We start from the raw sequence: 15424 nt of genomic DNA, 5'->3' as shown, positions 1-15424 counted from the left end.
TGTAAAATCAGGTCAGACATCACACAAAGCAGTTTAAAAACAGCCCTATTTCTACTCTTCAGACCATATACTAACCCACTAGATCTTAAGCCTCTAATCAGAGTAGCATGCTAGATTCTACCATCACAGCCCAAGTCCACCTCCAAGGTTAAAAATCTTTTTCATTAAAAATGCTGAACCAGACTAGACTGTTCATTGATTACAAGAAGGCTAACTAGAACCTGTTCTCTTCATTCTGTGAGGAGAAATATATTTGAAGGGGAGGGGTGTTATTTAATAGCTAATTCCCCATTATTCTAACATTCCAATTTTATCTGTAGGGACTGAATCACATTAGGTGAATATGAAATGCTTGATTCCTGATAGCTCTTAGAAAAGACTTTTGATTATAATCATTTCTTTACATTGTATTCATGAGCTGTAATTTCTCATGGGCTGAAAGAGATGCTTTCAATATCTAAGAGTTGCAGAAGTATCCACCACCTCAATCTTTGCCTCTAAGGGCAACATGATGTCTTTTGCTGCCAAGACAAACAACCTAAAGAAATAGGCATTTACAACAAAACAGTGAGGAAAACATTTGCAATTAGAACAACCCTCAAAAATCTACAACTTAGCAGCAAGTGTCTGGTCCAGCAGCTGACACCAAATCCTATTATCAGAGTGTCTGGGTTCCATTCTAAGCATCAGTTTCTGGCCAGTGCAGTCTGAGAGGAAGCAGTGATGGCTGAAGCAGCTCATGCCTGGCACCCACATGGGAGAACTGGATTGAGTTCCTGGCTCCTGACTCTGCTCCAGGGCCAGCCAGGACCACTGCAGGCACTGTGAGAATGAATCAGCAGATAGAAGCTCTCTCAAATTAAGAAAATGTTTACATTTTTTAATATAGAGAGATTCGATCTACAATGTAATATCCCCAGACTGTAAGAGGAGAGAACAAGCCAAATAATGTTACATCAGCCAAACAGCCGCATATTCACACCAAAACCACAAATAAGTACAACAGTTAATATATGGTAATAATATTAAATACTGAAGGAAACCTGGTACATTCATTTTAAATAACTGTTCATTTTCAGAAGTTGAAAAACTCAATGTTTTTCTTTAAAATATAGTAATTGTAAATCCATTAGATTTTACTTAAAATCTAAGAATTGAGGGGAAACCTACCTAAAATACATCATGACCACCATCATCAATTTTTCTAAAAACAGCAACCAAGACTAGAGCAAATTCACCTTGGAAAATGAAGGACTTTCTTTCAAAAAAACCTAGGGACTTGTCTACCTGACCCTAAGTCAAAATATTAACATGTAAAGCGCAATATAAACTCTAACTTCAGAAGGGCTCAGGAAGTCATCTGGAGCTCTGTTATAATGCAGGTTTCTTGATCTTACTTCCAAAGATTCTGATTCAGAAGGTCTAAAGTACAACATGGACAAGTATTTTGATATCACACACCAAAGATCTGGAAATAAGCTCTCCTGAGAATGTTACTCATGATTCAGCAAATAAAATCGTTGGCATGTCATAGATTACGTTACTGTTCTAATGTTAATTTATTACAATGGTTCTCAGTGTTTGAAGAAAATCAGAGAATGCTTTGACAAACTGATCTCTTTCCAAAACACATGTATATACATGCATAAGACAAAGCATTCAGTAAGAGGTTTGTGCATCTTCTGAAAACCCTAAGATGCCCTACGTTACCCTGGGACACAGCTGCACATGATTCAGGTGAAGTTTTAGGTTCTTGAATAAACAATTTGCATTATTTTATGCAAACTATCTTTACTAATGGGCATAATCATGTGAGATCCCCATATGAATTAGTCGGCATCTATTAAAAAACTCTTGGCAATTTCATGCTCAGTAAGAATCATGATCTATCCTAAAAGGTTGTTTTCCTTACTGTTCAAAAAAGTTTTCATCACCAAGACTAAAATTCCTAATATATGAAGAAAATGTACACATGTGAAATGAACAAACTGGGGAGGTTCTTAAATGCAAAAATGTTTCCCACTAACTCATACCAGAATTGAAAATATACTACCTTTAACAGTGGAAATTAGAAACTACCTGAATTTTAGCAATTTTAAATATCATATAAGCCAGCACACAATATTTTATGTTACAAAGATACACAGAGCTTCCTGTGAAATCTGAAATAAACCTTTAAAATATTACATTAAGAAATTTACCTGAATTATGTATTTTAGCAATCTTACCAGCTCAAGATTACACAGTACTTGCCAACTAGACCTTGTGAACTGAAGATTTCAGCACTATGCTATAGTTTTATCACTTCTATATCAAAAATGTGCTACATAAAAATGTAGTTTAATAAAAATTGTCTTAACAAGTAGTTTTATAAGAAAACTTGACAGAAGTTCAACTTACTAAATGTATTAAGATTTAAAAAAAAAACCTAAGCAGATATCACATTACACAGTAGGAAAAAAAAATCCAAAAAGCCACCGTCCAGGATGAACAAGGAGGACATCAAGATGTTCTAAGCAATTTCCTGAGGAGGAAATGAAAAGCTAGAGACGCTGAGCTTTTGATCAGTGTCCTCTTTTTTCTGAACAGGCTTACTCATTATTAACTGATGAAAGATAACGCATATATTAAAAACTAAAACCTAATGGTTCTATTGTCATGATTTTCAGTTAATACTCAACTAGGAGAAAAATCCACTTTGGGGAAACTTTCTAACTTTCTGGGAGGGAAATTTTAGAACTGTACAAACTTGCACTCTACATTTCCAGCATCAGGTTTAGCATGTTGCTTTATCAAGGCAGATAATTATATTCTCCAAGGCAAGACTAAGTCTACTGTCAAGCTGATAAAAAAAAACTGGGGGGTACAAAAGGGGCCATTTCCATAACTAATTTGCATGATTATTTTAATAACATAAAAACAAGAGATGCACTGAGATCCATCGTGGGTTTTTTTTCCTCCTAATGAACACTTTGCAGGCTATTTCTAAGTGTGATTTAACTGAAAACAGTACTTCAACTTCAAATTTATTTTAATGATATGTACAGGAGTTAACAAATTACAATTAAAACGGAATCAGTTATGTTAATTACACATAACTTAAAATCATGCAATACTGCATGGTAAAAACAACAGCTTCATTCATATACAAAAAGTATTTTGAGACTCATGATAATATCTTGAAATTTTTGACATACGCTTTTTGCAAAGAATACTTTATAAAAATTTAAATACCTGATTAATCAGTTAATACGTTATTAGGAAAGATAGTTAACATTATTAAAGTGAAGTTACAAGCAATTACTTTAAAATTATACCAGTTGCTAGGCTGAACGTAATCTCATGAAATAAACAGTTAAGAAAATAGTTCTGAAAAAGATCTCATATTGAAGCTATGTATTAGTTTCATCAAATTGGGTTATATAAATGAATAGTCAAGTTTATTCAGTTAAAGAAAATATGCCTATCCTTTCTTATCCTCATAAATAGTACTTACAGATAATTTTTATATACAAGAAAAGTTAAATGTAAAAAATATACTGCCAATCCACTTACTATGGTTGAAATAGTTCTTTATCTACACATTAAATTCCATTGATGGAAATGTTCAATTTAAATCACATTCAACCAGTATAAATCTTTGAGTATTGTAAACAATAGGGGAAAAATCCACTTTTAAAAAATTTCATCACTGGGTAACAATCTACATCTCAGCTTTATGCCAAAGAAAGCCTAAACATTTAATTTAGTCAAAATACCAAGCCCACAAAACTTAAGAGTAAACAAAGTGAATGTTCTCAAAGTGCATAATTTCCAACGCATCCACTTGTAATATTTATCCAGTTCTTCAGCAAGAAAATAAAATTTACTTGGCTATAAAAAATACTAAGGAATGTTATTGAAAAGGAAAGGCTATTTGGTAGAAGTAACTACAAAAATAATTAGCTGAAATCTTTGTAAAGCTTTAATGCAAGAACATCAGTACATTTTGTTTCCATAAACTTTAAAGCATGATCAATACCAAGATTTTAAATTTCCAACATTCAAGTACTTGAGGAAGAGTTGCAACAAAGTGTCTCTTCCAAAAAAAAAAAAAATACAAGAATGATCATGAAGGTGTTAGTCTGTTGACATTTGGGGATGCTGGTATCTGTGTTGGGCTCTCATCTCTGGCTCCACTTGCAGCAAGTGTAGGCAAGGTGTTACTCTGAAACGCAGATGTAGGACTCGTCAGGCCAACATTTTCATCTTCACCAGTGTCTGAATCTGGTGTTGTAATTTCACTGTCTTGAAGCCCCAGGATCTCACAAACTGCTTGTGGCAATTCCTGGAAATGAAAAATCAAACACAAAAAACTGTTCACTGACAAAACACACATACACACACACTTCTATTTAAGACCAGACTGATTTAAAACTCTGAATATTTGTTCTAATGGTGTAAATGTCATATACCCTTCTCATACCTTCCTTGCTTCCTTGTCCACTCCATATGAAACACTCACCACGTTTTTTTTGGGTAAGTGGTTCCAAGTTGTATCTAAAATTAGGTATTTTCCACGCCCACCCAGAATTTCCGCAAACATACAGTATTGTAATATTTGGCATTTATCTCTTTCCTATTTTATAATGTTATTTTATTAAAACGATCTTTTTTCCTTAGTGAATAAGCTCCTTAAAGCTAAGAAGTACCTCACTGACATGTTCTGAACAGAACAGTGGTCAAATAAATGCTTGTAGAACTGAACTAAATAACTGTCTGGATTCGTGAACAAATGACAAAAGGACCAAATGACAAAAGCCAAAAAATATCAAAAGTATACTGATTTGGATTGAATTCAGACAATATATCAAATTTGCCTTGTTTTAAAAGTAGGAGTTTTTCCATGTTTACTGCTAGAAACCAAAGCTTTATGTGAAATCTTGAATTTATGGGCGGGAGGGAGGCAGGGTAGGAAAGCTTGCGTCTGTTCTTTGGCTGACCCCCCCCCATTCCTGAACTGCAGGAGAATAAGCCCCCTTGGGTTTGGTGACCCCATCACTGGGGAGTGTGTATTTGAAGGTTGATTTTTGCTGTACTGGGTTCCTCCTTTCCCATTTTCTAATTGCTTTGTAACACATATGCTGACTCTCTCCATCCCTTCTCCTTTCCCTGGGGGAAATACAATGAATAAATCAAGACTTACTGGTACTGAAAAAAAAAAAAAAGTAGTTTTACTGACTAGAGTATAATGATATAAATTTTATTCATTTATTTATTTCTTATTAGCATATGTATTTGGGGACGCAATATATTTAACACAAGATTTTATTCTATATATAATTTAATTGGGTAATACATCATTGCCTGAATTCTATAATGCTTTATAAACATTTACAACAATGTTTTTATAAATGTCTAAGTACTTTCATTACTTTTGCCATTCTGCATAATTATTAAATGTTTTAGTCAATGGTTTTCAATTCAGTGATATAATTGTATAATGGTAAACAAAATGTCAGCCAGTGCTCTGTGTCTACCATCAACTTGTTAAAACTGACATGTATTTAAGAAGAAAAATCTTCCTTGATCTCAACCCACAAAAACAAAAATCAATTAATTGAAACACTTTATACCTTGCATTTTACCATCTGTAGAGAAATTGCTTCTGCTTTGCACAGTGTATCTTCCACATCAATTTTCATAGACAATTCATTGATATGCTAAAAAGCATTAATAAAATGATAATCAAAACTGAAACCATTACAATTTACTATATAAAAAAGGTATTATCAATATATTACATTGCAGATAAAAAGCACTTAAAATACTACATACTACAAGTACACAAGAAACTTTAACTATCTTTCATTAAATTATTCCAAGGATTAAAGCTAAAGAATAGCTAATAAACTTAACATAAAATCCAGCAGTTATCCCATATCTGCCAGTTCAAAGTTATAAGCAAGAGAAAATTATTTTCTTCAAGAGCTAAACCACATAAAAGAACATTTGCTAAATTTCCTTTTCTTCTAATTTGCCAGGTAAAAATAACTTGCCAATAAGTATTGGTTTAACTGTCATTCTCAGAGACTCAGTCCTACTATAAAGTGTTACTGATAACATTTAAGTTACTGAAGGAATTCAGTAACACTCCAGAGAAATGTTCTGTATAATAGGATCACACACACACACACACACACACACAAAAAACACAAGAGATCAAAGACTAAAATGTAAATTAAAGAAATAAATACCTTAAGTATTTCATTGAAGCCATAATGCTTTTCCATTATTTGCTGCTTCTCTGATTCCAGAATAGCACAACAAAGAAGAAGATGGAAATTTTTACATGGTAGTTCAGTCCACATTACCTATATATATATTTATTTAAAAAAAAAGAATTATTTAGTAAACTACATAGATTCTAAAATATCTTCCACACAGAGAACAATGCTGAATTTGAAACAACTTCCATGCAAAGCGAAAGCTGCTTACTTGGGGAAGCCCACTGCTTTTCAAGTCAAAAAGAGGGATGAGGGAATAAGGAGTATTACTTTTAGTTACAATATTTAACATTATATAAAGATGATGTATCCCAAATATGACTCTTTCTGACAGCTACAATAAGTAAATCATTGAGCCTAACTAACATGCCAAATGCTATTTAATTAAGAGGCCACAGTTATAAGGTTAAGTTTATGGCTGGCACTGTGGCATAGCAGGTAAAGCTACCGCCTGCAGTGCCAGCATCCCATATGGGCGCTGATTGAGTCCCAGCTGCTTCTCTTCCAATCCAGCTCTCTGCTATGGCCTAGAGAAGCAGTAGAAGATGGCCCAAGTCCTTGGGCCCCTGCACCTTTGTGGGAGACCTGGAGGAAGCTCCTGGCTCCTGGCTTCGGATCGGCGCAGCTCCGGCCATTGCAGCCAATTGGAGAGTGAACCATCGGATGGAAGACCTCTCTCTCTCTCTCTCTCTCTGCCTCTCCTTCTCTGTGTAACCCAGACTTGCAAATAAATAAATAATTAAAAAAAAAAATGAAGGTTCTAACATAGGAAGCTGTCCATTTAGCAGACTCACATAAAGACAATCACTTATAACAGCATTCTGACCTCAGAATCAGCCCTTAAGGCATTCTGGTCTGGCTGAAAAGCCCACAAGAGCATTTAAGGCTTGGGAAGCCAAGAAACTGTGGCAAAAAGTGAAGGACTTGAAGTGAAAAAAGTGAAGGACATGAAGGACCTCTGTGAGTGAGAGCCCAGAACAAAGAAGTGAACATCAAAGAAGGATGTACTTTTCTCTGAAGGAAGCAGAGAACTCCCACTTTGCTTACAGCCTTGTCTAAATACTAACAGAGTTTGTGAATTCAAAAGACTTCCATAGCCTTGGCAGCTCATGCCAAAGCCTCTTGTTATAACTGACATCTTACTTAAAGAGTGTAATATTATTAAATAAACAACAGGAGTCAGTGTGCACTAACTACCCATTCATAACCTCTGTCCTCAAAGAGTTGTATTATGAAAGTTAATAGTGCCGGCGCCATGGCTCAATAGGCTAATCCTCCGCTTTGCAGCGCAGGCACACCGGGTTCTAGTCCCAGTCAGGGTGCCGGATTCTGTCCCGGTTGCTCCTCTTCCAGGCCAGCTCTCTGCTATGGCCCGGGAGTGCAGTGGAGGATGGCCCAAGTCCTTGGGCCCTGCACCCACATGGGAGACCAGGAGAAGCACCTGGCTCCTGGCTTCGGATCTGCACGATGCACTGGTCACAGCGCGCCTGCAGCAGCGGCCATTGGAGGGTGAACCAACGGCAAAAGGAAGACCTTTCTCTCTGTCTCTCTCACACTATCCACTCTGTCAAAAAATAAAAATAAAAAAAAAAAAAAGAAAGTTAATAGTAAAGCTTGTTCTCAAAGATCTACTTCGAATTAGCATATTAAGTGGAGGATAATCGTATGTCCCAAAAGTTTTATATAAGCCTAAGTGCCCAACTCCACTGCCTGCTTCCTTAGGTGCTTATTCGGTTAATGACAAAACTTGTTCTCAAAGGAAAAAAAGGTATGTTACTGCAAAAATTCAAAGAAAAATAAGAAAGGAAGCAGAAGGAAGGGTGAGAGTGAGGAAGAGAGGGAGGGGGATGGGGTAGGAACTGTCATTATGTACTTAAAACTTTTTGTATGAGATAATTTGTTCCATCTAAATAAATTTTAAAAAGTTTAATTAAAAAAGAAAATATATCTTAGTAAAAAATAAGAACAGGAATAGGAGAAGAAAGAGAGGTGGAAGTGTGGGTGGGAAGGCAGGTATGGTGGGAAGAATCACTATATTCCTAAAGTTATACTTATGAAATGCATGACTTATGAATTTTATTCCTTAAAAAAAGGTTCCTGGGGGAAAAATTAGAATGATTTGAATAAAGAGAAAAAAAAGAATCTAAGGAATATGGGAAAAAAAAATATAAGAAATAAAGGAGGGAGCCAGTGCCATTGCACAGTAGGTTAATCCTCCACCTGCGGCATCAGCATCCCATATAGGCACTGGTTCTAGTCCCGGCTGCTCCGCTTCCAATCCAGCTCTCTGCTGTGGCCTGGGAAAGCAGTAGAAGATGGCCCAAGTTCTTGGGCCACTGCACCCGCATGGCAGACCAAGAAGAAGCACCTGGCCCCTGGCTTCAGATCAGCACAGCTCCAGCTGTAGCGGCCATTTGGGGAGTGAACCAACGGAGGGAGGACCTTTCTCTCTGTAACTCTAACTCTCAAATAAATAAAAAATTTTTTAAAAAAAAGGAAAGAAAAAAAGAGTTCTTGAATAGCTGAAGCAATTTTATACAACAAAAACGAAGCCAGAGGCATCACAATACCAGATTGCAAGATATATTATGGGGCAGTTATAATAATCAAAGCAGCTTAGTATGGGCACAAAAACAGATGTGTTAACCAATGGAACAGAATAGAAACTCCAGAAAACAATGTAAGCATCTACAACCAACTTGTCTTTGACAAAGTTAAAAACAAATCCTGGAGAAAGGACAGTCTCTTTAACAAATGGTGCTGAGAAAACTGGATTTCTACATGCAGAAGTACAAACCAAGACCCCTACCTAACTCCTTATACAACAATCAACTCAAAACAGATCAAGGACCTAAATCTATGACCTGATATCAAATTACTAGAGAACATTGGGGAAACCCTGCTAGACACTGGCATAAACAAAAACTTTTTGGAAAAGATCCCAAAAGCACATTTAATCAAGGTCGAAATTGGCAGACAGGATTACATTAAGCCAAGAAGCTTCTGTACTGCAAAAGAAACACTCAGCAAAGAGAAGAACAACCAACACAATGGGAGAAATCATTTGCAAACTATGCAACTGATAAAGGATTAATATCCAGAGTCTAAGATTTCAAGAAACTCAACAACAACAGAACAAACAACCCAGTAAAGAAATGGGCAAAGGACTTGAACAGGCATTTTTCAAAGGAAGAAATTCAAATGGCCAACAGACACTTAAAAAATGCTCAGGATTGGCTGGCGCCGCGGCTCACTAGGCTAATCCTCCCGCCTAGCAGCGCCAGCACACCGGGTTCTAGTCCCGGTCGGGGCGCCGGATTCTGTCCCGGTTGCCCCTCTTCCAGGCCAGCTCTCTGCTGTGGCCAGGGAGTGCAGTGGAGGATGGCCCAAGTGCTTGGGCCCTGCACCCCATGGGAGACCAGGAGAAGCACCTGGCTCCTGGCTCCTGCCATCGGATCAGCACGGTGCGCCGGCCGCAGCGCGCCGGCCGCGGCGGCCGTTGGAGGGTGAACCAACGGCAAAAGGAAGACCTTTCTCTCTGTCTCTCTCTCTTACTGTCCACTCTGCCTGTCCAAAAAAAAAAAAAAAAAAAAAGCTCAGGATCATTAGCCATCAGGGAAATTAAAGCAAAACCACAATGAGATTTCACCTCACTCCAGTTATAATGGTTCTCATACAGAAATCAACAAACAACAAATGCTGGTGAGGATGTTGAGGGGAAAACCACACTAATTCCTTGATGGTAAGAATGTACACTGGTCCAGCTACTATGGAAGACAGTATGGAGATATCTCCAGAAGCCAAATATAGACCTACCATATGACTCAGCCATCCCGCTCCCCGGAATGTACTCAAACGAAATGAAGTCAGCATATAAAAGAGTGATCTGTACCCCCATGTTCATTGTAGTTCAATTCACAATAGCTAAGATACGGAATCCATCCAGATGTCCATTAGCTGAAGACTGGATAAAGAAATTAGGGCCACAGCAGAGAGCTGGACTGGAAGAGGAGCACCGGGACTAGTACCCAGCACCCCAACCGGGAATAGAACCCAGGATACCAGCGCCACAGGCAGAGGATTAGCCAAGTAAGCCATGGCACTGGCCACAGTGTGTCATTCCTTGCTAGTAGCACAGCTCATTAACAGTACAGAAATGAATTCCAAATTATAAAAACCTCAGAGAGGACTGGGGTCCACTGCATATATTGGTTTATTATGTAAACGGACTGTATCTCCATCCTTTACTTACAAGAAATACTGAAATCTCTTAGCTTTTATAAAGACAAGGCAACAACCCATCATTATGGCAATATTGTATTTAAAAAGCACATTCCTCGGGGCCGGGGCTGTGGCACAGTGGCTTAACGCCCTGGCCTGAAGCACCAGCATCCCATGTGGCCGCTGGTTCGAAACCCGGCTGCTCCACTTCCTATCCAGCTATCTGCTATGGCCAAGGATAGCAGAAGATGGCCCAAGTCCTTGGGCCCCTGTAGCCACATGGGAGACCTGGAAGAAGCTCCTGGCTCCTGGCTCCTGGCTTCAGAACGGCACAGCTCCAGCCGTTGCGGCCAACTGGGGAGTGAATCATCGGATAGAAGACCTCTCTCTCTCTGCCTCTCCTCTCTTTGTGTAACTCTTTCAAATAAATAAATAAATCTTTTAAAAAAAAAAAAAAGCACATTCATCTATCATTAACAGATTCACAAGAAGATAAAAATCTTATCTTTTATCAAGAGTTGATTAACCACAGTATCCTAAGTTACAAAGGTGAAAGAGGTTTTGGTATTCTATTGTATACCAGATGACTACATATAATTTATATATTAAAAAAAGATCACTATAAAACATTTTTAATGTTTTCACCACAAAGAAAGGATAAAAGTTTGAGGAGATTGGATATGCTTACCCTGATGTGAACATTAACAATGTATATACAATTACCAAAATGTCACATATAGGTATAATTTGTATGTATCATTTAAAATATTTTTAGAAGCAGAAAGTATTGAAATAAGTTTCCATGGGTGAAAAAGGGAATTAAAAGACATACATCAAAAATATGATGAATGTACTCTGAGGAGAGGGAAAGAAAACTAGGGTGATAATTAAAGAAGACTTAACTTTGGTTTTATTGAGAAATGAAAAAAAAACTGAGTATTAAAAATTATTTACACATGTTATATCAGGAGGGTAGAATATTTTTGTATTATTCTTACTACTTTGTTGTGACTTAAATTTCTTTGTAAAGGCAAAATACAAGTCAACTCCCTCCCAACATCTGAAACTGCCAACTCAACTGGCTGGTCCGTATAATCTTTCTTGAGGTGGAAGGCATTTAGACTAGCAGTTCAGATACTTTGCATTTCTACTTGAGGACCTGAGTTTGATACCTGGCTCCAGTTCCTGTCTCCAGCTTCCTGCTAATGCAGACCCTGCGAGAGGTGATAACTCAAATAACTTGGTTCCTGTCACCCATGTTGGAGACCTGAATCAAGTTCCTGGCTCCCAGCTTTAGCCTGGCCCAGAACCAGTTATTGTGGGTTGTTTTTTGTTTTTTTTTTTTTTTTTTTTTTTTTTGGACAGGCAGAGTGGACAGTGAGAGAGAGAGAGAGACAGAAAGGTCTTCCTTTGCCGTTGGTTCACCCTCCAATGGCCACTGCGGCCAGCGCGCTGCAGCCGGCGCACCGCGCTGATCCGATGGCAGGAGCCAGGTACTTCTCCTGGTCTCCCATGGGGTGCAGGGCCCAAGCACTTGGGCCATCCTCCACTGCACTCCCTAGCCACAGCAGAGAGCTGGCCTGGAAGAGGGGCAACCGGGACAGAATCCGGCGCCCCGACCGGGACTAGAACCCGGTGTGCCGGCGCCGCAAGGCAGAGGATTAGCCTAGTGAGCCGCAGCACCGGCCTATTGTGGGTATTTAGGAAGCAAACCAGAAGAAGGGGAAGCTTGCTCTCAAATAAATAAAAAAGCCTTCTTGAATGTTAAACTAATCTATGCCAGAATGTGGAAGACACTCACATAAAGTCAAATGTCCCAAAGAAAGAACACAGGGAGCAAGTAGTCTATAGTACTCATTCTGGGTTGTACCTCTTTGAACCCATATCTCACAGAAATCTTAACTTGAAGCAAGAAGCTCCAAAAGATCAGATGTAGATTTGAGGTCATTAATGTTTAAAACCATCAGAATTTTATTAATATACTTGCCTTACAAATTTCAGTTAGGCTTTCACAATCCACTTATACTCTACAGAATACTTCGCTTCTGGGGCTGGCGCTGCGGCACAGCAGATTAAAGCCCTGGCCTGAAGTGCTGGCATCCCATGTGGGCACTGGTTCTAGTCCTGGCTGCTCCACTTCTGATCCAGCTCTCTGCTATGGCCTGGGATAGCAGTACAAGATGGCCCAAGTCCTTGGGCCCCTGCACCCATGTGGGAGACCCGGAAGAAGCCCCTGGCTCCGCTTGGCACAGCTCCGGCTGTTGTGGCCAATTGGAGAATGAACCAGAGGATGGAGGACCTCTCCCCCCCCCCACCTCTCTCAGTCTTGCAAATAAATAAAATAAATCTTTTTTTTTTTTTAAAAGAATACTTTGCTTCTTTCCATAATAAACATTACATTTGTATAATAATTTAAGAACTTACCTCCCATAACCGAAGAATATCTAGAAAACTAAATTCCCTTTTAAATCTGATTAAAAGCCATCTGAAGCAAAAATAAAGGTATCCCGAGTCCTGAGATTCTATACAAAAGAAAAACACATATGTGGATTACTCTTAGGTTACTGTGACATAATACAGTGATCTTTCTCAAACTCAAATTTTCTAGATATCTTAGGTAAGTAAAAGCTCTATATATTTAAGTACCTTGAAGCAATTCAAATTTATAGGCTAGCTTCTTTCTAAAAACCACAAAGTAACAACTAAGTTCATTTTATGAATAAAATATTTTATGGCAGAACTACATAAACAGTTTGCTTCACACTTTTGTTTCTTAGAATGGCTCAGTCAAATGCAGTAGAGTATAAATAAGTATGTTTTGAAAACAGTTCTTTACACTTTTTTTCTGTATATTACAACCTACAATTTGCTGGGTTAAGTTCTGATCCACTAACCTTACCTAGGTAACTGCAAAATCCACTGTCCAACAATCGAAGTAAGGTACTCAGCTGAATTAGCTGGGTCTTCATGCCTTGCATCTGTTCTTCAAAATTGTGATGCTTTAAAAAGAAATAATTGTTACCACAGAAGTCATATTTCCTGAATATTTTATAGTATATAATCACTGATAACTCAAAAAAATGAACAACTAATTACAAAGCTAAAGGAACACTAAGGGAAGGAAGAGAGAAAAATATTTGTCTCAAACTAAAGATATTTTTCCCCTCCAGTCATCAGAGTTAATAAAAATGCAAGGACAGCAGCTAGACTCTCAGAAACTTACTTTTTACATAGCATAAGAATTTCATGAAAGGAACACATATATGGCAAACATTTATTCAATTATTTCCATTCTTAAATATTGCTTCAAATTATATAAAATTAATTTTAGTTTTAATATTGTCTCATTTTTAAAAAATTACTAATTACTTCCTTGGTTTGCTGACACCAGGGAATCTGTGAGGTCAAATCCATTGTTATAACAATACTGAAACATTATTAGAATTCCACACTTTCTCTCACAACTGCAAAGGTTATATGTAATATTCCAACAAACTGAATACAGAGGCAGATACTGAAATACAGCTGTCTTGTATTAAACCAGACATCTTACAAAACTGAAAATTTAAAACTTCCCCCCTTGGGGCAGATGTTTGGAGTACAGTTAAGCTACCAATTGATAGTCCCACAGCCTATTTGATAGTATCTGGGTTCAAATCCCAGATCCACTACCTGCAAATGCATACACAGAGAGCAGAAGGTACAGGTTAAAGCAGGTGGGCACCTGCCACCCACATGGAAGACCTAGCTTGAGTTCTCAGCTCCAGACTCCAGCCTGGCCCAGCCCCAGCCACTGCAGGCAGTTGAGGAATAAACCAGAGGATGGAAGCTCTTTCTCTATAATATTATAAAATAAATATATTATATATAAAATATATAGGTTAAAGCATATATATATTTTAACCTAAAGAAAAGCATGGGCTTGGGATCAGACAAATCCAATCTTAGTCTTTGAAGAAATAATTAAGTAAATAATATTTTCCCTTTTCAGTAAATGGTTTTCATTAAGAAAAGTTGTTTTTAATAAAAAATGTAACTCATGTTAATGGTAAAACAGGTTTATTGTTTTTCAAATGAATTTATAAGTACTTATAAATTTCTGAGTATTAACTTTTCGTATTATATAAATCAACAGATAAACTCAAATAAACGAAAGCTCTTTGGGGTCCTCAGTAATATGTAAGCATAGGTAGGGGTCTTGAGGTCACAAAGGTTTTTTCTTTTGTTTTGTTTTTACAATATATAAACAATAGTTCTCAATCTTCAAGGCTGAGCAAATTCCCGTCCAACAGTTCAATTAAGAGGGGACAAAAACAAATGCTTTGAAAGGCTTTTTGGGCAATTCTGATCCTAATTCACATGCCCCAACCCTTCCAAGACAACCTACTGTCCTAGTCCTTGTGAAAAGCCTTGGAACAACACCTCTTCCCTTACTTCTCTTTGTTGGGGTTAGAGCACAATAATATTATCTCAGAACTATTAGATCAGAAACAATTCATGATTATTTCAATTTTAAAGGCTACCAATTCTCAATAAGCTATTTCTCTTTAATGAATTAAAGAAATAGTTTAGCAGACTAACTGAAGCCTTCAAGATATACTTTCTCTCCATATTTACCAGATGGACTTATGGGGAAAGGGCAGAATTAACTCTCTGATTAACAGGATAATTTTTGTTGTAACACAGCAAAGAGCATCAATATGGCATAGCTATTGCTACCCACTCCACTACATACATAAATAAATAAATACATACATACATACATACAAAAGGAAAAGGAAAGGAAAGAAGGAACAAAGGAAGAAGCAGCAGCATCCCCAAACAACAGACAGCAACTTCAGAAATACTGGGATTAACAACAGATATACAAAGAATTTCAACTGTATCTGTAAGCAAAAGTGTGTGTGTGTGTGTGTGTGTCTATGTCTGTGTGCATA

The 15424-nt window shown here is 37.5% G+C and overlaps 1 protein-coding gene across 4 annotated transcripts in view; it reads right to left on the bottom strand.

Annotated features, from left to right (window-relative positions):
- Window positions 1-3013: 3013 nt before the first annotated feature.
- TBC1D15 (TBC1 domain family member 15) overlaps window positions 3014-15424 on the bottom strand; it is a 72064-nt gene continuing 59653 nt past the window's right edge. For all 4 annotated transcript variants that reach the window (XM_051845670.2, XM_051845672.2, XM_070052639.1 and 1 more), the window contains 5 exons: window positions 13387-13486; window positions 12912-13009; window positions 6237-6353; window positions 5616-5702; window positions 3014-4327 (listed from right to left, as the gene is read on the bottom strand). In XM_051845670.2, coding sequence (XP_051701630.1) covers window positions 4109-4327; window positions 5616-5702; window positions 6237-6353; window positions 12912-13009; window positions 13387-13486 — 621 coding nt within the window. In that variant the 3' untranslated portion in view covers window positions 3014-4108. The remainder of the gene's footprint in view (window positions 4328-5615; window positions 5703-6236; window positions 6354-12911; window positions 13010-13386; window positions 13487-15424) is intronic.

Source organism: Oryctolagus cuniculus, chromosome 11 (genome assembly GCF_964237555.1).
Source record: "Oryctolagus cuniculus chromosome 11, mOryCun1.1, whole genome shotgun sequence".
Classification (NCBI taxonomy): Eukaryota; Metazoa; Chordata; class Mammalia; order Lagomorpha; family Leporidae; genus Oryctolagus; species Oryctolagus cuniculus.
This window is presented reverse-complemented; position numbering and strand designations above follow the sequence as displayed.